Raw genomic sequence first — 25,147 nt, 5'->3', positions numbered from 1 at the left:
AAGTTAGGTGTCACAGTTCCCACATTACAGTAATGACCACACTGTAAAGGGGTTTGGGATGTCCTCAAACTAATGCAATAGGCAGTATATGAATTTGTCTTCCTTTGTCAACACGTGAACCACACAGATATTGAAAAAGCTTCAGAATTTGTTTCATATCAGGCAAAAAAAAAAGAATACAATGTAATCCATTTCTTCTTCCTTAAGACTATAAGACATAGAAGCAGAATTTGGCCATTCAGCCCATCGAGTCTGCTCTATCATTCCATCATGGCTGACCACTATCCCTCTCAACCCCATCTGCTGCCCTCTTTCCACAACTCTTGATACCCTGACTAATTAAGAACCTATCACCCTCAATGACTTTACCTCCACAGCTGTCTGTGGCAATGAATTCCACAGATTCACTACCCTCTATTTAAAATTCCTCCTCACCTCTGTTCTAAATGGACTTGCCTCTATTCTATGGCTGTGCCCTCTGGTCTTAGACTCCTCCACTATAGAAAATATCCTCTCAACATCCACTCTATCTAGGCCTTTCAATATTTGATAGTAAGATCCTCTCTCATTCTTCTAAACTCCAGCCAGTGCAGGCCCAGAGCCATCAAATCCTCTTCATACATTAATCCTTACATACCTCTTCTGGACCCTGTCCAATGCTAACACACCTTTTCTTGGATAAGGGGATCCAAGCTACTCAGTACTCCAATGCCTTATAAATCCTCAGAATTACTTCCCTGCTTTTATATTCTAGTCCTCTCAAAATGAATGCTAGCATTGCATTTGCCTTCCTTACCACTGACTCAACCTGCAAGTTAACTTTTAGGGAATCCTGCACAGGATTCCCAAGTCCCTTTGCACTTCCGATTTTTTAACTTTCTTCTTGTTTAGTAAATAGTCTGTGCCTTCATTTTTTTTTACCAAAGTGCATGACCATACACTTTCCCACACTATATTCCATTTTCCACTTCTTTGCCCATTCTCTCAATCTGTCCTTGCCCTTCTGCAGACTGCCTGCTTTCTCAACACCACCTGCCCCCTTCCACCTATCTCTGTTTCATTGCCAAACTTGGCCACAAAGCCATGAGCTCATCCAAATCATTGACATATAGTGTGAAAAGAGGCATTACTAACATTGACTCCTGCGGAACATCTTCCCTTAGTATTAATTTCCGGTCAACTTGATATTTAGAAATGCTAACTGAAAATATTATACAGCTATATGCTTGTTAATTCCCACTTGAGTAAGTTGTCATTCAATTTTGTTCAAAGAAACAAAAATGCTACTCAGATTAAATTGATGTATAATTTATAAATATTGCATAGGATTACATAGAAATAAGTACTTGAGGCTATCCAGTCCATGCCAGACTAACAAAATATCCATCATATTCTCCTTGGTGAATATGTACGAGAATATTCATTTAGAACTGTCCATATCTCCTAGCTCCACATATAGAATATGTGCATTGGTCATTGGTCCCTAAGGGAACCCACCTGCCAGGTTTCAGTTCCTAGGATGAGTTGAATGCTCTCCTGATTATAGTAGGAATACCTATATATTTTTCCTGGGCTTCCAGCCGGGTGCAAATATCAATTATAACCGATGTTTTGATGACAAACCCAGCCATCTTCTTCAGGGATGTTGCCAGGGCAACTCTAGTCCGGTGGTACTTATTGCCCTGTAGTCCGTCCCTCCTGATTGGTTAGTCCTCATCCAATCAGGTTTCCACTCTCCCACCTTGTTTACAATCGAATTCCAGTTCTTACTTAGAGTAAGACCTTCGTCTTTGTTAAAATTCTTTTCCTCTAGTTTTATGTCATTGGCTTCCTTTACCACTGGTGTGGAACAGTAGTTTTGTGCTCTCAAAGTCACTCCTACGGCTATTGCAAATGCAGTGTTCTGCTACTGCCGATTTTTCTGGGTAACCCAAATGGATATACCTCCTGTACTCCTTGATGCGGGCTTCCACGGTGCATCTTGTCTGGTTGATAATACGCTGCTGCGCATTCACAGGGATTCCTGTAAGCACCAGCTGACCTGAGTCCCAGGTCATCTTTGACCCACATAAGCTGTGATTTGAGCTTCCTTACGGGTTTGTGGGTGGTATTAATTCGGTATTTCTTCAGGATCCTGGCAATCCTTCCAGAAATCATGGAAAGATAAGGAAGACAGGCAGTAGCTACGGGTTCCTCCCCATTGTTAGGTTGTCTGATTTTTCTGTCAGCCCTTTTAAGGGCCCGATTGATTTCCTTCACCTTGTAGCCAATCTATAGGAATGTTGTGTGTAATCACCTCATTTCCTTGGGGAGATTCTGCAGATCCGAAATAGTTTTCACACAGTTAATCAAAGTACAAAGAACAGCTCTTAAGAGAGCCAATGGATAAACCAGGAAACCGAACAATGAGGAGGAACCCGTCACTACTGCCTGTCTTCCCCATATTTCCATGGTTTCTGGAAGGATCGCCAGGATCCTGAAGAAATACTGGATAAATATCACCCACAAACCCGTAAGGAAGCTCAAATCACAGCTTATGCAGGTCAAAGATGACCTGGGACTCAGGTCAGCTGGTGCTTACAGGAATCCCTGTGAATGCGCAGCAGCGTATTATCAACCAGACAGGATGCACCGTGGAAGCCCGCATCAAGAAACACAGGAGGTGTATCCATTTGGGTTACCCGGAGAAATCAGCAGTAGCAGAATACTGCATTCGCAATGGCTGTAGGATTGACTTCGACAGCACAAAACTACTGTGCCATGCCAGTGGCTTTTGGGACTAACTGGTAAAGGAAGCCATTGAAATAAAACTAGAGGAAACAAATTTTAACAAAGATGAAGGTCTCGCTCTAAGTAAGAACTGGAATTTGATTGTAAACAAAGTGGGAGAGTGGAAACCTGATTGGATGAGGACTAACCAATCAGGAGGCACGGTGTACGGAGGGATAATAAATATTACCGGACTAGACATGCCCAGGCATCATCTTTGATGAAGATGGCAGAGTATGTCATTGAAACGTTGGTTATAATGTACCCGACTAGAAGCCCAAGAAGAGTTTATTCATCATATATACCAGGAAAGCACTAGATCCTTTTCCATCTATATTTACTGTCTCAAAAAAAACCTTGGTCGCTATACTAGAAAAGTTAAAATCCTCTGTGACTATACCCTTTTGTTAAAAGTTTAGTATAACCTCCCTACTTTTCAATTTGATCCCTCTGGAAATAATGCTTGTTTGCGAATTTTAGTATCTTTTGGTAGCATGTTATTTGGTAGCATAATGCTATTACAGCATCGGTGACCTGGTTCAATTCTGCTGCTGGCTGTAAGGAGTTTGTACTTTCTGCCATGTGAGCTTCCTCTGGGTGCTGCAGTCTCCTCTCACATTCCAAAAAACAGATGTACAGGTTAGTTGGTTAGTTGGTTCCTTGTATGTAATTGGGCGGCACAGGCTCGTTGGGCTGGATGGGCCTGTTACTGTACTGTATCCCTAAATAAATATTTAAAAAATTGTTCACAGTACCTGATGTAGACTTGCACCTTTAAGTGATTATGAAAACTACCTCATGATTTTCTGTACATTAGATTAGCTTTTACTAAAAACTGTTTAAAATAGATTTTCTAATATAACAGGTGATTTCTTTTAAAAATCAAGACTTGATAGTGATCTAAATACAGCAGCTCTGTTGCTGATGATCGCTCCAATTGAGAGTTAACTATCTACAATCTGTCATACGGCCCAAGTGCCACTAAAGCTGTGTAACGAATATAATCTTAAACGCCACCTTAGTGGTTATCTTGGTACCGCTTTACCAAGGTGGTGTAATTATTATCTACCACGTCTGCATGACGCTGTTGGTTTTGATATTTAATCATGGAAATACCGATGAACTCTTGCTAAGCAAGAGCTTCAAACGTAACTGCACAATCTTCAGTTCCATCCAGTTATGAATCCAATATCTAATGGGCCACAGAATTAAGCAAATTTGTGTTGTACCTAGCGTTTTATTAAGTTGCGCAGTGATTCTGTTAGATTTTCTCTAAACTCTGATGGCTACCATCTAATATTTTGAACAGTAACTTGAACTTTAATTTAGCAACAGGATACGGTACTTGACAGAAGAATTGTTAACGTTGCTGATCAGTCTTCAGTTAATATATTACAATCAATTGTGATGGTGGGAGTTGGACATTTTTACACTTACCAATGCCACTAATGCAGCCTTGATGCTGATCTCTCTTTCTCTGCTTTCTGAATGTTCCAGCTTTGTATCTTAACCCGTTGGGCATAGGACAGGCTTCTATCAGCTTTAAGGCCATTGTGCTGCATTGAAAATTTTGAGCAAGGTTATTTCTGGACTTTCATTCTAAATTATTTTTGTGCATGGTATTAACACTGAGCATTTTTATTAAGTTTAATTCCAATTTTCATATCCATCTTAAATAAACTTTGGTGCTTACAGTTTGGCTAATATATAGTGTATCACAGGTGCAGCAAGGGATCTGTTATTTAAAATAATCAATTAAATGTTGTTAAAATCACACACCAGAGTTTATCGGGCACTTAATATCTCTTATCAGTTTCAGAGAAAGGATTAGGACACCTGGGACATTTCTTGTTCACACTGAGTTCAAGATGAGGGGATAGGGCTACTGTTACAGAGATGGTTGAGTCCATTGAACACACAAGCCAACCATTTTAGTAGCTGTCGAAGCTCCAAACTGAATTTCTGTGTAAAATATACAGCTTATAAATCTAAAAAGTTTTCTTCCTTGAAATTGTTTATTAATGTTTCAGAATTACTAGTATTGGCTGACCCTTTTGATATTCAGTTATAACCTGACTGCCTTAAGTTGTGACCTTGGGTAAACAGAGGTTTATGCTTCATGGACACTGAACTGAATAATTCTGTGTTTAATGAATTTTGCTGCTTAAGCTTCAGAAATAAATTTCAATAATTGAAAACATCGTTAATAATAACTTAAACTCTCTTCTGTTCTTTATCCAGTTCTTTACACTTGTACAGGTGATGTTTTACTGTCATGAATCACTCAAGAAAATTGACAAATTTTCTCTCGATCATTAATTTATCTGCTCGAATGTTGTCATCATGTATTCATGTCTTTCAAATGTGTGATGTGTTGTTACCTTGTTTTCTCACTCGTTATTGTTTGACTCAATTACAGTTTAATTTTACTAATTTCTTTATTTTAACCTTGGTCACTATATAAATGACTTACATTCATCGCCATGTTGCTATTCTATGAGTTGAATGAAATAAAGGTTCCTTTTTGTAAATTTGTAATTAAAATAAAACAACTCTTCACAAGAGCTTTCATGAGGCAAGATGTTAAGGATCTTATCGTGTGGATTGACTGAAATTTATAAAATTATATTGTATGAGCAGTGAATAATCCATTTGTTAGTTGTCGTTCTTCGTCCCTGATATAAGTATCAGTATTTCTTTGCTATAAAATTATATCTGTGGTTTCTGAAGGAAGTGAACATCAAAATGAAGGCTGCACAGAGCAAAAATTACTTGTGACACACATAGCGCTGGAGGAACTGTGCACATTAGGCAGCATCTATGGAGGGAAATGAACAGTTGACATCTTAGGTCGAGATCCTTCATTGGACTCAGAGTCACTAATTTGAACATGACCAGAATTATACTTGAGATATGATCTATTTATGCTTATGTTATTATGTTATATACAGTATCAAACCTTAAATAAAAGCAGACAATGTCAGACATGCTCACCAGGTCAGGCAGTTTCTCTGGAGAGACGAACAGAGCTAATATTTCAAATCAATAAATTTTCATTGAGCTGTAAAGTTAACACTAGTTCTTCCTCTATGTTGTTTGACCTGCTGAGTGCTTTGTGTTTTTATTTCAGATTTTCAGAATCTAGATTTTTAACTTTCACTTGCAGCATAAGCTCCCTACTGTCGGATTCTGATGTTTTTGATCTATGAATAAAGAGATTAAATAAAGAGAACAAAGAGATTGAAAAAAGAATAGCAAAAGAGAAGGCGATAATGGGAAAGGAGAACAAAGAGAGAGAAATTCTGTGTGCTCTGGTCTTGCACTAGTTTGCTAATTCTATTGAATTTCCATAGAATCTGAATCAGGTTTATTACTACCGGCATTTGTCGTGAAATTTGTTAACTTGACGGCAGCAGTACAATGCGATACATGATAATATTAAAAAAGTAAATCAATTAGTTAAGTTAAAAATAGTGTAAAAACTGAAATAATAAAAGTGAGGTAGTGTTCATGGGTCAGTGTCCATTTAGGAATCGGATGGCAGAGAGGAAGAAGCTGTTCTTGAATCATTGAGTGTGTGCCTTCAGGCTTCTGTACCTCCTACCTGATGGTAACAGTGAAAAGAGTGCATGCCTGAGTGATAGAAGTCCTTAATAATGGATGCCACCTTTCTGAGGCACCGCTCCTTGAAGATGTCTTGGATACTACGGAGGCTAGTGCCCAAGATGGAGCTGACTAATTTGACAACTTTCTGTAGCTTCTTTCGATCCTGTGCAGTAGTTCCCCCCCATACCAGACAGTGATACAGTCCGTCAGAATACTTTCCATGGTACATTTGTGGAAATTTTCAAGTGTTTTAGGTGACAAACCAAATCTCCTCGAACACCTAATGAAATATAACCACTGATTTGCCTTCTTTATAACTTCATTGATATGTTGGGACCAGGTTAGACCTTCAGAGATCTTGACACCCAGGAACTTGAAATTGCTCCCTCTGTCCATTTCTGATCCCACTTTGAAGATTAGAACATAGAACGTAGAAATCCACAGCACATTACAGGCCCTTCAGCCCACAATGTTGTGCCGACCATGTTGCATACTCTAGAAAGTGCCTAGAATTTCCCTACTGCATAGCCCTTTATTTTTCTGAGCTCCATGTACCTATCCAAGAGTCTCTTAAAAGACCCTATTGTATCTGCCTCTACCACTGTCACTGGCAGTGCATTCCACACACCCACCACTCTGTGTGAAAAACTTACCTTTGACATCCACCTTGTACCTACTTCCAAGCTTCTTAAAACTGTGCCTCTTTGTGTTAGCCATTTCAGCCCTGGGAAAAAGCCTCTGGCTATCCACACAATCAATGCCTCTCATGATCTTATACACCTCCATCAGGTCACCTCTCATCCTATGTTGCTTCAAGGAGAAAAGGCCAAGTTCACTCAGCCTGTTCTCATGAGGTACGCCCTCCAATCCAGGCAACATCCTTGTAAATCTCCTCTGCACTCTCTTTATCGTATCCACATCCTTCCGTTAGTGAGGTGACCAGAAATGAACACAATACTCCAAGTGGAGTCTAACTAATGTCTTATATAGCTTTAACATTACCTCATGGCTCTTGAACTCAATCCCACGGTTGATGAAGGCCATCACACCATACGCCTCCTTAACCAAACTGTCAACCTGCGCAGGAGCTTTGAGTGTCCTGTGGAGTGGAGAGCGAGTTTGTAAATCTGGCAGAAGCAAAGGATGCTGGGGATGGTGAGGGTGGAGTGCGATGGGAAGGGTGTGGGGCAGGTGGCAGAGAAAGAGTGGGGGGTGTATGGTGGTGCTGGTGCAGGCACATTCAGCCCTGACACATCGGGCAAGATAATTTAATCTCAAACAATTGGTTTATTGATCATTATATAATGTCTTTCTGGTGCTTTGTGCTCCCTTCCCTCTCCCTTCCCAGTTTCAGTCCGCAATAGAGACCCATATCAGAATAAGGTTCATCATCACTCACAGATGTCATGATTTTTTTGTAGCAGCAGTACAATGCAATACATAAAATTACTATAGTATAGTGCAAAATCCTTAGTCTCCCTATCTATGTATATGTGCCTAAGAGTTTTGCACAGTACTGTATATGAAAATAAAACAAGCACGAGTAAGTTAAACTACAAAGAAAATAACAATTATACTGTCCAATCCAACACTCTTATATTCTCTGTCTCTGCTAATAAAGGAAAGTGTCACATTAATTTTTTAACTGCCTCATTAACACAAGTCATAGGGTGATAGTATCATAAAGCACAGAAACAGGATCTGTGACCCACTGGGTCCATGCTGACTAAGCATCATCTATTTGTAGCCTCCTTATGAGGGGTCGATCGTGGTTATTGCATCCTAGCTGTCTAGGTTATACACAAGCCAGGGCAGTACGATATGGAGAGCAAGCTGTTGCCCATGTAGCTGGTTCCCCCTTTCCATGCAGTTGATGAATCCAAAGGAACGGCAGACACCAATATAGTTTGGCACCGGCGGCGTCACAGGAGTTGCCAGTCAGCGTTGAAATTATCGCAGGACTGCTTAGGGACTCAAGCTCCAGGTTCTCCCTCAGGGTTCATTCCTGAGGCCTTTCCCACGAGTGGGTATAGCCACAGGGCTGTGGAGGTTTGAGATGAGAGTTTTCCTCTCCTAGATGAGCTGCCAACCATGGCTAACGAGTCTCATCTGCCCAAATCAACTATTTTAAGGCACCAGTAACCCACCTCTTCTCCTGTCAGTAGAAACGGTTCTGCCAGCTTAGTAGCTAAGCCACATGTGAAGGCCAGGAGCTGGACTTCGTTGTCTGGGGCTATTTGAGACGCACACCATTGGGAGCATTTAATAGTTAGTGGGAGATTATCCCTGCTCTCTCCCTCAGCTGTGACAACTTTAAGAGACCGTAGCTTTCTGTGTCTTGACAATTCAAGTGTGAATCATGATGCTGGAAAAAAGATAACCTACTGGAAGAGCTCAGGTGTCACATAGAATCTCTGGAGAGAAAGAGCTGGTTGACATTTTAGGTTGAGGCCATGTGTTGATAGTTCACCTTTTTCTCCAGATTCCAGCTTTTCCAGCCTTTTGTATCTCTTGTCCAAATACTTAAATCTTATGAGAGTACCTGGCTCCACTACATACTCAGGTAGTGGGTTTCAGATTCAAATGACCTTTTGGGTGAAAAAGTTCTTCCTCAGATCCCCTTTTCTTTTGCTCTAAGCATATGGTTTCTAATTTTAGAGAATTCTGTTCTGGAGTATAATTTTCTGCTACCTATCTTGTATTCCTCTCAATTCTGTATATCTCTATCAGATCCTTCCTCAGTCTGTAGTCTAAGTAAAACTAATCCAGCTTATCCGGTCTTGCCTCATAACTCAAACACTCCATGCTTGGCAGCATCCTGGTAAATCTCCTAAATCATAAACAAGAGAAAATCTGCAGATGCTGGAAATCCAAGCAACACACACAAAATGCTGGAGGAACTCAGCAGGCCAGGCAGCATCTATGGACAAAAGTACAGTCAACGTTTCGGGCCAAGACCTCTACCACCACCAGGGCTGCCTGTTCCACTTAATTACCACTCTGTGTAAAAAATCGCCACCTCTGACATCACCCCCACTGTGCTTTCCTCCCGTCATTTTAAAATGACCCCCCCTTTGTAATTGCCATTTTCACCCCACGAAAAAGTTGGGAGGGGTGAGGTCATTTTAAGGTGTTTAAAGGAAAGTATAGACTCCCACTTTCAAATCTCTTACTATCTCTTCTTTCAGTTAGTCCTGACGAAGGGTCTCGACCTGAAACGTCGACTGTACCTCTTCCTATAGATGCTGCCTGGCCTGCTGCGTTCACCAGCAACTTTTAAGTGTGTGGCTTGAAATTCCAGCATCTGCAGATTTCCTCGTGTTTGAATGTTAGAGGTAAGTTTTTTTGCGGAGAGTGGTGGGTGTGTTGAATGCCCTGCTAGGGGAATGGTAGAGGCGGAATCTGGATCATTTAAGAGACTTTTACCAGGGGCACGGATGATAGAAAAAACGGAGGGCTTTGGGGGAAGTAAGGGTTAAATTGATCTTAGAGTAGATCAAAAGGTCAGCCCACATTATGGGCCGAAGGGCCTGTACTCTGCTGTACTGCTCTATGCTCTGCATGCAGACTTACTAATCGTGCCTTTTACATTAATATCTAGATTGTTAATGTATAAAATATAAGTATCGCAGCACTGATCCCTGTGGTACACCACTGATCACAGATTTCCATGCAGATTGTTCAGCCACTTGAGCTTATTTTACAAATGAATTGGATCGTACTGTATTTGTTGCTTATCGTACCTCCATTCAAAGAACAGGAACAGACCCTTTGGGCCACCATTCCCTGCCTGTTCATGTGTCTGTCTAAATGCCTTTCACTAGCCAATGCCCTATATCCACTACAATCTTTAATACCGTTACCTAACCTAAATCTTTCAGTCTCAGTCTGAGGAATGAGACTTGATCAGCTCCATCATGGGCACAACCCTTCCTGCCATCGAGTATATCATCAAATGACAGACCCTCAGGAAGGTGACATCCATCAGTAAGGACCCTCACCACCAAGGACATGCTAGCCTCAGGGAGGAGGTGCAGGAGCCTCAACTCCACATTTTAGTAACAACTTCTTCCTTCTGCCATCAGATTTCGGAACAGTCCATGAATCTGTGAACGCTACCTTGCCATTCCTCCTTTGCACCATTTATTTAATAAGACACTGGAACAGAAATAGACGATTGGGCCCATTGAGTCTGCTCCGCCATTTGATCATGGCTGATCCATTTCCCTCTCGACCCCATCCTCTTGCCTTCTCCCTATAACCTTTCATGCTGTGAATAATCCATGAACTCTCTCCAATGCCAGTACATCCTTTGTTAGATAAGCGGCCCAAAATTGCTCCAATGTGTTATAAAGCCTGTACATTACAACCTTGTTTTTATATTCTAGTCCTCTGGAAATTTGCCTTCCTCACCACTGACTCAAATTACGTTAAACTTTAGAGAATCCTGCACGAGGACTCCCAAGCCCCTTTGTACCTTGCATTTTTGAATTTTCTCCCTGTTTGGAAAATAGTCTATGCTTTTATTGCTTTTACAAAGTGCTGACCATGCATTTCCTGACACCATATTCCATCTGCCACTTCTTCCCCATTCTCCTAATATGTCTGAGTCCTTCTGCAGCCTCCTTTGTTTCCTCAACACTACCTACCCCTCCAGTTATCTTTGTATCCTCCACTAACTTGACCACAAAGCCATCGATTCCATCGTCCAAATCATTGACATACAACATAAAAAGAAACAGTCCCAACACTAACCCCTGTGGAACACCACTAGTCACCAGCAGCCAATCAGAAAAGGCTCCCTTTATCCTACTATTTGCCTCCTGCCAATCAGTGAATGCTCTGTCCATGCTAGTATCTTCCCTGTTATTCCATGGGCTCTTATTGTGCTAAGCAATCTCTGTGTGGCACTTCATCAAAGGCCTTCTGAAAATCCAAGTACACCTCAATAAATTCTCATTTGTTTATCCTGCTTGTTATTTCCTCAAGGAGTTCCAACAGATTTGTCAGGCAAGATTTTCCCTTAAGGAAACCATGCTGACTTTAGCCTACTTTGGACATGAACGGGACACCTAGATGGTATGTTGCCTCCCAGGTGCCAGGGTTAGGAACATCTCAGATCATGTCCAAAGCATTTCATAGAGGGAGGGAGAGCAGCCAGATGTCTTGGTACATATTGGTACCAATGGCATAGGAAGGAAAAGCAATGAAGTCCTGAAGAGAGAATTTAGAGAGCTAGGTAGAAAACTGAGAAGCAGGACCTCCAGGATAGTAATTTCTGGATTGCTGCCTGTGCCATGTGCTAGTGAGGGTAGAAACAGGATGATTTGGTAGATAAATGCATGGCTGAGAAGCTGGTACAGAGGGCAGGGCTTCAGGTTCTTGGATCATTGGGATCTCTTCTGTGGGAGGTATCACCGGTACAGAAGGGATGAGTTGCACCTGGACCAGAGGGGGACCAATATTCTCATGGGCAGATTGTAAGAGCTGTTGGGGAGGGTTTAAACTAATTTGGCAGGGGGATGGGAACTGGAAAGAAGGAACTCAGGATAGGACGGATGACAAAAATGCAAAGACGGCATGTAGTCAGACTGTCAGGAAGGGCAGGCAGATGATACGATAAAATTGCAGCCAGCAGTGTGTGTGTGTCAGTGTATTAGGGATGCAGAATCAAAAAGGGTAGCAAATACAGCACTCAAAGTGTTATATCTCAATGCACGGAGATATAATGTGGATGATCTTGTTGCACTATTATAGATTGTCAGGTATGATGTTATGGCCATCACTGAATCGTGGCTGAAGGGTGGTTGTAGTTGGGAGCTGAATGTCCAAGGTTACACGTTGTATCGGAGGGACAGGAAGGTAGGCAGAGGGGGTCGTGTAGTTCTACTGGTAAAGAATGGCATCAATCAGTAGAAAGATGTGACATAGGATCTGAAGCTGTTGAATCCTTGTTGGTCAAGTTAAGAAACTGCAAGGGTAAAAGGACCATAATGACAGATATATACAGACCTCCCAATAGTGGCTGAGATGTGGACCACAGATTACAACAAGAAATAAAAAAGATGTGTCAAAAGGACAATGTTATGGTAGTCATGGGAGATTTTAATGTTTAGGTCAATTGGGAAAATCAAGTTGGCAATGGATCTCCAGAGAGTGAGTTTGTTAAATACCAATGGGATGGCTTTTTAGACCAGTTTGTTGTTGAGCCAACCAGGGGATCAGCTATACTGGATTGGGTGTGTAAATGAACCGGAGGCGATTAGGGAGCTTAAGGTAAAAGTGCCTTTAGGAGGCAGTGAACGCGATATGATTGAGTTCAACCTGAAAATTGATAGGAAGAAAGTAAAGTCTGACGTAGCAGTGTTTCAGTGGAGTAAAGGAAATTACAGTGGTATGAGAGAGGAGTTGGCCAAAATAAATTGGAAGGTGCTGCTGGCAGGGATGTCAACAAAGCAGGCAATGGAGTGAGTTTCTGGGTAAATGAGGAAGGTGCTGGATAGATGTATTCCAAAAACAAAGAAATAATCAAATGGCAAAATAATACAACAGTGGCTGACAAGGGAAGTCAAAGCTAATGTAAAAACAAAAGAGAGGGCATACAACAAAGTAAAAAATAGTGGGAAAATAGAAGATTGGGAAGCTTTTAATAACCTACAGAGAGCAACTAGAAGAATCATTAGGAGGGAAAAGATGAAATATGAAAGCAAGCTAGCAGGCTATATCAAAGTGGATAGTAAAAGCTTTTTCAAGTATGTAAAAAAATAAAAGAGATGCAAGTGGATATAGGACTGCTAGAAAATGAGGCTTGAGAAATAGTAATGGGGACTGGCAGATGAACTAAATGAGTATTTTGCATCAGTGGAAGACACTAGCAATGTGCCATATGTTGAAGGATGCGAGGGAAGAGAAGTGTGTACAGTTACTATTACAAGTGAGAAGGTGCTCAAAAAGCTGAAAGACTTGAGGGTACATAAGTCACATGGATCAGATGAATTGCACCCTAGGGTTCTGAAAGAGGTAGCGTTAGAGATTGTGGAGGCATTAACAATGATCTTTCAAAAGTCATTGGATTCTGGTATGCTGCAGAGGAATGGACAATTGCTAATGTCACTTCACTCTTTGAGAAACGAAGGAGGTAGCAGAAAGGAAATTATAGACCAGTTAGCCTGACCTCAGTGGTTGGGAAGATATTGGAGTAAACTGTTAAGGATGAGGTTATGGAGTACTTGGTGACACATGACAAGATAGGAAAAAACCAGCATGGTTTCCTTAAGGGAAAATCTTGCCTGATGAACCTGTTGGAATTCTTTGAGGAGGTTACAAGTAGGATAGATAAAGAGGATGTAGTGGATGTTGTATATTTGGTCTTTCAGGAGACCTTTGACAAGATGCCAAACGTGAGGCTGCTTACCAAGTTAAGAGCCCATGGTATTACAGCAAAGTTACTAACATAGTGCATTAGCTGATTGGTAGGAGGCAGTGAGTGGGAATAAAAGGACGCTTTTCTGGTTGGCTGCCAGTGACTAGTGGTGTTCCGTAGGGGCTGGTGTTGGGACGGCTTCTTTTTATGCTGTAGATCAATGTTGCCAAGTTTGCAGATGATACGAAGATTGGTGGAGGGGCAGGTAGTGTTGAAGAAACAGGTAGGCTGCAGAAGGACTTCGACAGATTAGGAGAATGGGCAAGAGAGTGGCAAATGAAATACAGTTTTGGAAAATGCATGGTCATACACTTTCGTAGAAGAAATAAATGTGCAGACTATTTTCTTAATGGGGAGAAATCCAAAAATCTGAGATGCAAAGGGACTTGGGAGTACTTGTGCACAACACCTTGAAGGTTAACTTGCATGTAGAGTGTTTGGTGAGGAAGGCAACTGCATTGTTAGCATTCATTTCAAGAGGTCTTGAATACAAGCGCAGGGACATGATGCTGAGGCTTTGTAAAGCACTGGTGAGGACTCACCTTGAGAATCGTGAACAGTTTTGGGCTCCACATCTAAGAAAAGATATGCTGGCATTGGAGAGAATCCCTCCCAACAGTTTCCAAAATGTTATTATTGAGGGAATGGCCACAGGGGTACTCTGCTGTGCTGGCTGCCTATTTCCTTTCCCTCTCCTGACAGTCATTCAGGTACCCGCCTCCTGCTACTTCGGGGTGACTCCCTCCTTGTAGCTCCTATTTATCATCTCTTCAGTTTCCCATATGAGCTGAAGGCCACCGAGCTGCAGCTCCAGTTCCTTTACACGTTCTCTGAGGAGCTGTGGCTCGGTGTACCTGGTGGAGATGTAGTTATCTGGGAGGCTGCAGGTCTCCAAGAATTCCCACTTCTCACACAAAGAACACAGCACAGCCCCTGGAGCTATTCTCACTGCTCGAACTATGTACTTACAGACAAAGATAGGAGATGAAGAAACTTACCAGAAACATACTTCACCTATGCCTGTTCTCACTGACCTCCTGACAAGCCAAAACCTTCCCACACTAACACTGGTCCACTCACACCATGGCCGTTCTACATGTTCCTGCCTTATCATTATTTGCAAACAAGAGAAGATCAGCAGATGCTGAAAATCCAAGCGCAAAATGCTGGAGGAACTCAACAGGCCAGGCATCATCTATGGAAACGAATACAGTCAACATTTTGGGCCAAGACCCTCCAGCAGGACTGCAGAGAAATGATGAGGAGTAGATTTCAAAGGTGGAGGGAGGGGAGAGAGAAACACAAGGTGATGGGTGAAACCGGGAGGAGGAGGAATGAAGTAAAGCTAGGAAGTAAATTGGTGAAAGAAATACAGGGCTGGAGAAGGGGGAATCTAATAGGAGAGGACAGAAGGCCATGGAAGAAAGAAAAGGGGGAGGAGCACCAGTGGGAGGTGATGGGCAGGTTTCCAGCCCTGTTGAAAGGTCACGGCTTGAAACGTCACCTGTACACTTATCCATAGATGCTGCTTGGCCTGCTGAGGTCCTTCAGCATTTTGTGTGTGTTATTCCTTGCCCTTGATCTGCTTGGAAGGCACCGAATATCTGCGAACGCTCCTTTTTAAAATCTCGTGGACCTGTGAGTCGCCTCCTCTCTTGCAACCAATTCGATTGGGCCACCAGAAACATGCCATTGTTAATAAACCTGATTTAGATTTTAATATCCCTAGTATACTCAGTTCTTGTGGAAAATGTTGATGATGTCATTCCTAACTGAATAGGTCTTTAAGGTTATGCTCCTTTGTTCCGCATTCTTGACCAAAACTTACCCATTATACCTCCATTCAGAGAATGGTACAGCACAGGACCACCATGTCTTCACTAACCGTGATGCCATTCTAACCGATGCCACCTGCCTGCACATGCAAACCTTTTTTGGGTGAACCCTCCTGAATCTTTTAATCATTTTATAAGCATCTAACTTCCCCTCAACAATCAAATGTTGTTTTATTTTTACTGGTCATCTGTGTGAAAAAAAATCCATGGATTCCAATATTCTCTCTTCACTGCTTGACACAGTATGTTGAAAAGGTCACTTGGCTGATTCAATCTGTGCCAGCTACATTATCTTCTCCAAGAACTTCTATATCTTTGTCTTATGTTCTTAACTGATACCTGGAAAATAAATCACCCTGTGACAACCCCAGTAACTGATGCAGAAGTGATTTCTGTTCCAACCAGTTTCTCTTACTACTGTTGTTACTCTCCTGCAATAAACTCTTTCTTCTTTGGACAACCACACCTTCCACATACTGTGATAGTTCTTCCTTTGCCTACCTGCATGGGAAGAGTGATTTAAAATTGCTTGAGGCAGGGCAGTAATATCATTTAAGAAGCACTTGGACAGGTGCAGTGATTACAGGATATGGGAATTGCAGGAAATTCAAGACTAGCTGGGTGGACTGCTGGGCAGTATCCATACTGTATTTCTCATTGATTCTATAACATCAAGGCAAAAGAATAAATAGTGAATGGAGAATGAGAGATGCAGAGGAAATGTGGGTTGAGGGTCCTGAACAACAGTAGGACAGAGTGCAGTATTAATATTTCATCTGGAAAACTGATCCAAAAGACCATAAAACATAACGAGTAGAATTCGGCCGCTTGGCCCATTGAATTTGCTTTGCCATTTGACCATGGTTGATTCATTACCCCTTTCAACCCCGATCTCTTACCTTCTCCCTGTAACCTTTAACACCCTGACTAGTCAATTGTGTTATAGAACCTCAGCATTACATACTCGTTTTTATATTTTAGTCTTCTTGAAATGTATGCTAGCATTGTATTTGCTTTCCTTACTACAGACTGAACCTGCTAATTAACCTCTAGGGAACCCTGCACGAGGGCTCCCAAGTCCCTTTGCACTTCCGATTTCTGAATTTGCTCTGTTTCATGGAACGCGCTGCCAGGGATGGTGGTAGAGGCAGATACATTAGGGACATTTAAGAAACTCTTAGGTAGGTACATGGATGAAAGAAAAATGAAGGGCTCTGGAGGAGGGAAGGGTTAGATTGATCTCAATGTAGCTTAAAAGGCTGGCACAACATTATGGGCCAAAGGGCCTGGACTGTTCTATGTCCATTTGTTCGTTATGTGCCATCCTGTATGACATAGCAATCGTGGTCTTTCCATGACCATGTTTGTTGTTGGCAAAGTTTTCAACAGAAGTGGTTTGCCATTGTCTTCTTCTGGGCAGTGTCTTAAACAGACGGGTGGTGACCCCAGCCATTATCAATACTGTTCAGAGATTGTCTGACTGGTGTCAGTGGTCACATAACCAGGACTTGTGATGTACACCAGTTGCTCATACGACCATCCACCACCAGCTCCAACATGACTCTGATCGGGTGGCTAAGCAGGTGCTACACCTTGCCCAAGGGTGACCTGCAGGCTAGTGGAGAGAAGGATTACTTTACACCTCCTTTGGTAGAGACATATCTCCATCCCACCACCCTAACTGTTCAATGAAAGATGGGAAATGGTTTTTAATGAAATGGAATTTAAATATGAGGCAGCACCTGAGTTATACAAAATTATGAGGGGCTTATATAGGATAGGATAGAGGTATCTGCTATGGTTTGGAATAACTCGGATTATTATTGTCACCTTTATAGTAGTTTTACATGCCATTCCTACAGATAATTTCATTGCAACAGTGCATTAAGGTAACTTAGACTTGGAAGAGTAGAATGATTGCAATAAATGTAATAAGTAGATCTTCAGAGAGCAGCTTGCAAGGAGTTACCACCTTTCAGTGCCAGTTAGGTGTGGCGGTTTAGTGGTTAGCGTAATGCTTTACAGTGCCAGCTGTAAAATGGACGTTCAATTTCCACTGCTGTCTGTAATGAGTTTGTACAGTCCATCCGTGACTGCATGGATTTCCTCCCAGTGCTCTGGTTTCCTCCCACATTCTAAAGACCATAAGAATAAGACATGGGCAAAATTAGGCCATTTGGCCCATCAAGTCTGTCCCACCATTTCATCAAGACTGATCTATTTCCCTTTCAGCCCCAATGTCCTATACAGGTTAGGTTTATTGAGTTATGGGTAAGCTATGTTGGCTCTGATACTTGTGGGCTGCCTCCAGCACAATTCTCACTGGTAAGATTTGATGCAAAAGCAATGCATCTCACTGTACGTTTCAATGTACCTGTGACAAATAAAAGTTAATCTTTAACGTTGAAAGTGGCTGAGGGGATTCAAAGAAGAATATTTTCAGCCAGAGGTTGGTTGCAGTGTGGAACACATTAGCTGAGGTTGTACTATGGGTATATCGACATTTGAATCAACAAAGGAACAGGATCAAGTATATGAAAATGGAATTAGTATGGGTGTGTACTGGCTGGATGGCACAGCCACAGTGGTCTGATGGATCTGTTTCTGTGCTGCATGACTGTGATAAGGCTTTTATTGAATGAGCTAATTGAAAAGAGCAGTTCATGTTTTAGGCTGGATGATCTCATCAAGGTCATGCAGCATCCATGGTGGGGAATAAACTGTTGAAGATTTGGGGCCAAGACCCTTTATCTGGACTGGAACTGAAGAGGGAAGACAGAATAAGAAGATGGGAGAAGGGGGAGGACTGCAAGCTGGCAGATGATAGGTGAGTGGGGGAAGGTAGGTGGGTGGAGTAGGCAGGGATGAAGTAAGAAGCTGGGTGGGGATAGGTAGAAGAGGTGAAGGGCTGAAGAAGAAGGATTCAGATAGGAGAGGACAGTGGACCATGGAAGAAAGGGAAGGAGGAGGGGCACCAGGGGGAATAGACAGGTGGGAGAGGCGATGAGAGGGGAACCTAAAAGAGGAATGGAAAAAGAGAGAAGGGGGAAGGAGAAGAAATTACTGGAGGTTAGGGAAATTAATGGTGACTATGCTGGTGGAATATGAGGTGTTGCTCCTTCAACATGAGTTTGTCCTCATCGTGGCAGTAGATGAAGCCATGGACAGACGTATCAGAATGGGAAGTGGAATTGAAAGTGTAACCACTGGGAGATCCTGCCTTTTGCAGTGGATGGAGCAAAGATTCTCAATGAAGTGGTCACCCATGTTCTAGGCTTTATGTCCTTATTGAATGTACACTTTTTTTTTATAAGAGCAGCAGTATTGGTATTTAGTGACCTTGATATGCCTGTTTTTCTCACCTCCCGCTAAAGATTCGACAAAGGAAAGGGGAACGATCGCATGGATGAAGCCTCCTTGTCTTGAGCAGAGATCTGACACGCAGCCACAGACAAGCGTGAACACCTCTGCCTTCACTGCAAGCACTAACCACACCCAGTGGGATCTTCCTGTAAGCAAGGTTATTGACATTGATGATGCAAAATCAGGAGATGCCAGTGGGTCGGATGGAAACCTGAGTTTTGAAGGATATATTTCTGAACTGAAATGTTGCCAGGGAAGAATGCGTACAGGGGTTTATCAGATGTCGGAATTACCATCGCTGATTACGGTAAAGAGTGAAAGGAACAAGACTTTGGAGGCACGACATAAGGCTACATTTGTCTGAATCCTTGACACAAAAAAATTCACAGTTTATTACCTTAAATGCTATTTGGAAAACTGGGATTAAAATTAAAATTAATTGTGAACAGCTCAATAATTAGTCATCAAAATTTAATCATCTTTCTCCCCAGTGTAATTTAGTTATCTTAAACAAATATCACTGAGAACTCTTGAGGTAAGATCTGTTGATGTTGGACGAAAAGAGGAATATCGATTCTAAAATGTATGATTGTACTTGGTAGAATAGGCAAGTAAAATATTGACAATTTCCCTGTAATTTAATTACTGCAAGCAGCCAAGACTTTTGTTCGAGTAAATGTATTACAATAAATGTGAAAACGTTAGTTGTAAATTTAGATTGAATATAATTGTGTAAATTGTTTTGAATTTTTCTCTGTGTTTGAATACTTCTGAAAATCGAGAACAAGATGGTTTACATTACTGAAAATAATATCTGATCTTCACGAAGGCTGTTTCTAATGTGTCCCTCTGTGTGTTTTTGTAGAAAGGAGAAGTAATTTGTACTCAAAACAGCAGAAATGTGTTCCCTTTCTGGCGTCTTAGGTGTCCCTCACTACAAGGCTTCATTACCTAAGGTTTAATAACAGAACTAATATTTTATATTGAGTTGTCCATCAGGTTCCTTACACGTGGATACTGACAATATCCATATTCTACTGTACATGGAACCAATGTTTTTGCTGTACGCACACTTTCCCAGCTCAGCTCAGTGATCACAGAATATAGAACATTGCAGCACAGTACAGGCCCTTCAGCCCACAATGTGCCGACCTTGTAATGAACTCTAAGATCGATCTAACCCTTCCCTCCTACGTAGCCTTCAATTTTTCTAACATCCATGTGGCTATCGAAGAGTTTCTTAAGTGTCCCTAATATATCAGCTTCTACCACCACTCTGGCAGAGCAATCCACACACCCACTGCTCTCTGTGTAAAAGCAAAAGTTATCTCTAACATTCCCCCTATACTTCCCTCCAGTTACCTTAAAATTATGCCCCCTCGTATCAGCCATTTTCACCCTGGGTAAGAGGTCTCGGATTATCCACTTAATCTATGCTTCTTATCATCTATCAAGTCACCTCATTTTCCTTTTCTCCAGAGAGAATAGCCCTAGCTCAATCAACTTATCCTCTTAGGACATGCAGCCTCATAATTCTCATAATACAAGCATCATCTTGGTAAATTTCCTCTAAAGCTTCCATATCCATGTTACAATGAGATAACCAGAACTGAACACGGTATTCCAAGTGTGGACTAACCTGGGTTTTATAGAGTTGCAACACTACCTCAATTCAGCAGGAAAAGATTAAAGAAAGGTTAGCTGTATTTGTACATGGAAATAGGCCACAAAATGCATCACTTGCATTGCATCAAGCCAGTGAGGATTGTGCCGCCACATTTTCGGCACCAAGATAACAACCCCACAACTTATAAACCAGAACCGTGCGTCTTTGGAATGTGGGAAGAATCGGGAGCACCCGGAGGAAACCCATTGCGATCACGGAGAGAACGTCCAGACTCCTTACAGATAATGGCAGGAATCGAATCCCAGTCTTATAGCCCGTGCAGTAAAGCTAAAGCATTGTCGCAGTAACAGCTATGCTACTGTGCTGCCCCCTAAGTGAGTTGTAGTAGTCTCCAACCATTTTAAATGACTTTAACATCTCTCTTACAACTGTTGTTATGAATTCCTTTCTCATTAAAGTTTGAGTTCTGGTTCTGCCATCCTGTCCTATTTCAAAATATGGTTCCAGATTTATCTTGGCTTGGTATTTTGGAAAAAAATGGTGAGATGGTGTCAAACGTTATTTTCGCAGCATTGTGTTCTGATGTGAAATATGCTTCGGAAATAATTTTTCATGAAAATTCCTTATTCTGGAGATATGCAAATACAGTTTCCTGTTTTCTCAGACCTTTTGCCTATTCTGTGCTTCAGGGAACAAAATCTGCTGGCTTTACTCTATCTGATCTATGTAAGACTCACGTTGCCATGCAAGTTGATAGAGTGCTTAAGGAAGCGCATGGTGTGTTGGCAACTATGTTCAGGTGCCACAAGATAATGTTTTTTCTAGTTTTTAAAAATTCTTTTTATTGAGATACAGTGTGAAATAGGTTCTTCCAGCCCTTTGAGCCACACCACTCAGAAATACCCTAATCTGATCACGGGACAATTTACAATGACCAATTAGCCTACCTACTGGTACATCTTTGGACTGTGAGAGGAAACCAGAGCATCCTGAGGAAAACCACGCTGTCACAAACTCCCTCAGACAGCGGCAAGGTAACTGGTACTTGTAAAGCGTTGTGCTAACCACTACACTACCGTGCCTCCCTTGCAGCTCAATGAAACTAGTTAGACCACACTTGGAGTATTTTGCTCAGTTTTGGCCACATCTTTATAGAAAGGATATGGAATCCTCAGACAGAGTGCAGAGGAGGTTTGCCAGGATGCTGTCTGGATTGAAGAGCACGTCTTATGCAGATAGTTGAATGAGCTAGGGCTTTTCTTTCTGGAACAAAGGAGGTTGAAAGCTGACTTGATAGAGGTGGGCAAGATGGCATAGATTGTGTGGATAGCCAGAGTTTTTTTTCTCAGAGTGGAAATGGCTAATACAAGGGGGTTATTAGTGGAAATTATAGGGGGGATATAAGAGGTAAGTTCTTTACAAAGTGGGAGGGGAATGCATGGAACACCCTGCCAAGGACAGTGGTAGAGGCAGAAACATTAGGGCATTTAAAAAACTCTTAGATAGGCACGTAGATTAACACAATACATCTTGCCTTCTGCCAAGCAAACACCGGGGGGCAGCACTGATGCCATCTGTACACCATGCCACATCACCTCCAGCACTCCAGCAGAGCAGATTGATCTGATACCTCTCTCCTGGGTGACTGAAGACAGTCCACACCAAGGCTTGAGGCCGAGCCCTCACTACAACCAAGGCCACGCAGCTCCCCCGCTGGTCATCAATAAACCAATGAATTTGACTTGCAGCATTCCACATTAGCAATGTCCAACAAGGTATTGTGATCACAAGAAAAGCAACCAAGATGATCTCTCACTCTTAGATTGCACACCCACTCCGATGCCTCTCTAACACAGGTAGTAGCATGATCTGCAAAAGGTCCAGATCCTTCAGTTTCTCCACCAACTAGCAACTTGCTAATGGGGTACACCTGAAGAACCTTAAGTTCTTAATGTCTAATATGGTCTTGTGATCATAAAATATCATTAAACAGTAACACCTTTGGTTGGCCCTTTAGAAGCTGCTGTGACCAAGCACTATCTTACGGGAAATATAAGATCAAGAATGTGATGCTGAGGCTTTATAAGGCATTGGTCAGACTGCACAGAGTATTGTGAGCAATTTTGGGCCCATTATCTGAGGAAAGATGTGCTCGTATTGGAGAGGAGGATCATGAGAATGATTCTGGGTATGAAAGGGTTAACATAAGAGGAATGTTTGATGGCTCTGGGCCTGCACTGACTGGAGTTTAGAAGAATGAGGGGCGGGGATCTCATTGAAACCTATCAAATATTGAAAGGTCTCGATAGAGTGGATGTGGAGAAGATGTTTCCTATAGTGGGTGAGTTTTAGACCAGAGGGCATAGCCTCAGAATAGGGGGGTGTCAATTTAGTACAGAGATGAGGAGAAGTTTCTTTAGCCAGAGGGTAGCGAATCTGGAATTCATTGCCACAGGTGGCTATGGAAGCCAAGTCATTGAGTATATTTAAAGTGGAGGTTGAAAGGTTCTTGATTAGTCAGGGTATCAAAGGTTACAGCAGAAGGCAGGAGAGTGGGGTTGAGCGGGATAATAAATCAGCTGTGATGGAATGGTAGAGCAGATTTGATGGGTCGAGTTGCCTCATTCTCCTCCTATGTCATAAGGTCCTGTGATCTCTTTTGTTTTGCTAACATTGAGGGAAAGATTGTTGTCATGACACCATGTTGCTAAGCTCTCTATCTCCTTCCTGTACTCCACTTTATTGAGATACAGCCCACGGCAGTGAGATGATTGTGGTCTTCTTAAAGCAAGTGGGAACCCCAGACTGAAGCAGGTAGAGGTTAAAAATGTCTGAAAATCATCAGAATCAGGTTTAATATCATTGACATATGTTGTGAAATTTGTTTTTATATATATATATTATTGCATTATGCAGTTTTTTTATGTTCTCCACTGTCAGGGTAACCAAACCATACCTAGTACTCCAAGTGTGGCCTCACTGATGTTTTTTAAAACTGCAACATTCCTGTATCTCCTCTCTGGTGGTAGAAACGAGAGCATGTCCTGATCTGCATGGAATCTGAGGACACGGCCAGAGACACCGTTTGGGCCAGAAGCTTTCTCATGGACTTAAATGGCCTCTGGCTGAACTGTTGTATGAAGCGATAGCCAGAGGCAGGAACAAATCCTGGACTAAACGGTGTGGAATTGTCTGCTTGCCACCGAGTTGTTTTGAAGGATCAGAGTGTTGTTTCAGAGAAGCTGTCAGCAGGATGCACACATTGTGTTAATTGGGGTTGCTTCTTCCTATGCGTCTGGCCCTGCTATCTGTGTTTCTGTTGGCCTCCCAAAACTCGGCACGGGGTCAGCTACTAATTCATAGTGCAGATTTCCGCTGGTTAGGATGAACTGTGGGAATCTTTCATCTCTATTTCACCACTGACTGAGGGAGCTGCCTTAAAATTAGTGTCTGACTGCCATCTTCTCACCTAATCAAATCAACACTTGCCATTTTGCTTTGTTTTTTTTTCTGCTTGTTCCCAGTGCTGACTCACGCTTCCCCCTTCCATACAATAATTTATTTTCTATGTTCACACAATGTTTTACAAGCAGCACGGTGGCATAATGGGTGGTGCAGTCGCTGAACTACACCAGCAATCACTGGGATTTGATTCCCACCACTGTCTATAAGGAGTATGTTCTTTCTCCCCATCACTGCATGGGTTTCCGGTGGGTGCTCTGATATCCTCCCACATTCCAAAAACATTGGTGTGTCAGTGAGTATTGAGCACGCAGTGCTGGCGACATTTAACGACACAAACCTCAGACTGTGTTTGTCATTGGCACAACATTACAGGGAGAAGGCAGGAGAATGGTGTTGCGGGGGATAATAAATCAGCCACGATGAAATGGCAGAACAGACTCAATGGGCCGAATGGCCTAATTCTGCTCCCATATCTTAAGGTCTTATGGCAAAATGGAGCCGATGTACATGTGACAAATAAAACTAATCCTTATCTTCTGAGAAAAATGTTCTGAGACATTACTTTTTGTGTGTGGGAGGAGTTGACGTTTTCTTTGAATGGGTTCTATGGTGTTTCTTTGTTTCGTGGCTGTCTGTGGGAAGGCAAATTGCAGGGTTGCATACTGCACATATACCTCGATAATAAATTTACTTTGAATCTTTGAAGATATTCTGACGGCTGTATGAAGTTCTGTGGTGGTGAAGCTTCACATACGACCTGCCCTGGAAATCTTAAACTGCATGCATTATCCAGCACAACACCAATAGTTTGAATATATGTGATTCAGCAAAACTTGCTCTCAGCCACTCCCAGAAGCTTCCCCTTACAGAAGCCTCTCCTCTCATTAACCCTGAGCCACTCAAGGTGATCGAAGTCTAGAAGTTGATGGGTAGTGCTGGGTTGAAACACCAGCATTGTTCAACCGCTGTTCAATAAAACAGCACCCAGGAGTCCCAAACTTGCTGGTTGATCATTGCCAGTTAGCTAGTTGTACACCAGTGTTTGTCAAATGTATGTTG

At 42.1% G+C, this 25,147-nt stretch overlaps 1 protein-coding gene across 1 annotated transcript in view; it reads left to right on the top strand.

Annotated features, from left to right (window-relative positions):
* Positions 1 to 24,727, top strand: part of rgs12b (regulator of G protein signaling 12b) — a 183,482-nt gene extending 158,755 nt beyond the window's left edge. The window contains exon 18 of the mRNA XM_063049526.1: positions 19,008 to 24,727. Within this exon, the coding sequence (XP_062905596.1) occupies positions 19,008 to 19,360 (353 nt within the window). The 3' untranslated portion in view covers positions 19,361 to 24,727. The remainder of the gene's footprint in view (positions 1 to 19,007) is intronic.
* Positions 24,728 to 25,147: the final 420 nt, after the last annotated feature.

The sequence above is a fragment of the Mobula hypostoma genome, chromosome 5 (genome assembly GCF_963921235.1).
Source record: "Mobula hypostoma chromosome 5, sMobHyp1.1, whole genome shotgun sequence".
NCBI lineage: Eukaryota > Metazoa > Chordata > Chondrichthyes > Myliobatiformes > Myliobatidae > Mobula > Mobula hypostoma.
This window is presented reverse-complemented; position numbering and strand designations above follow the sequence as displayed.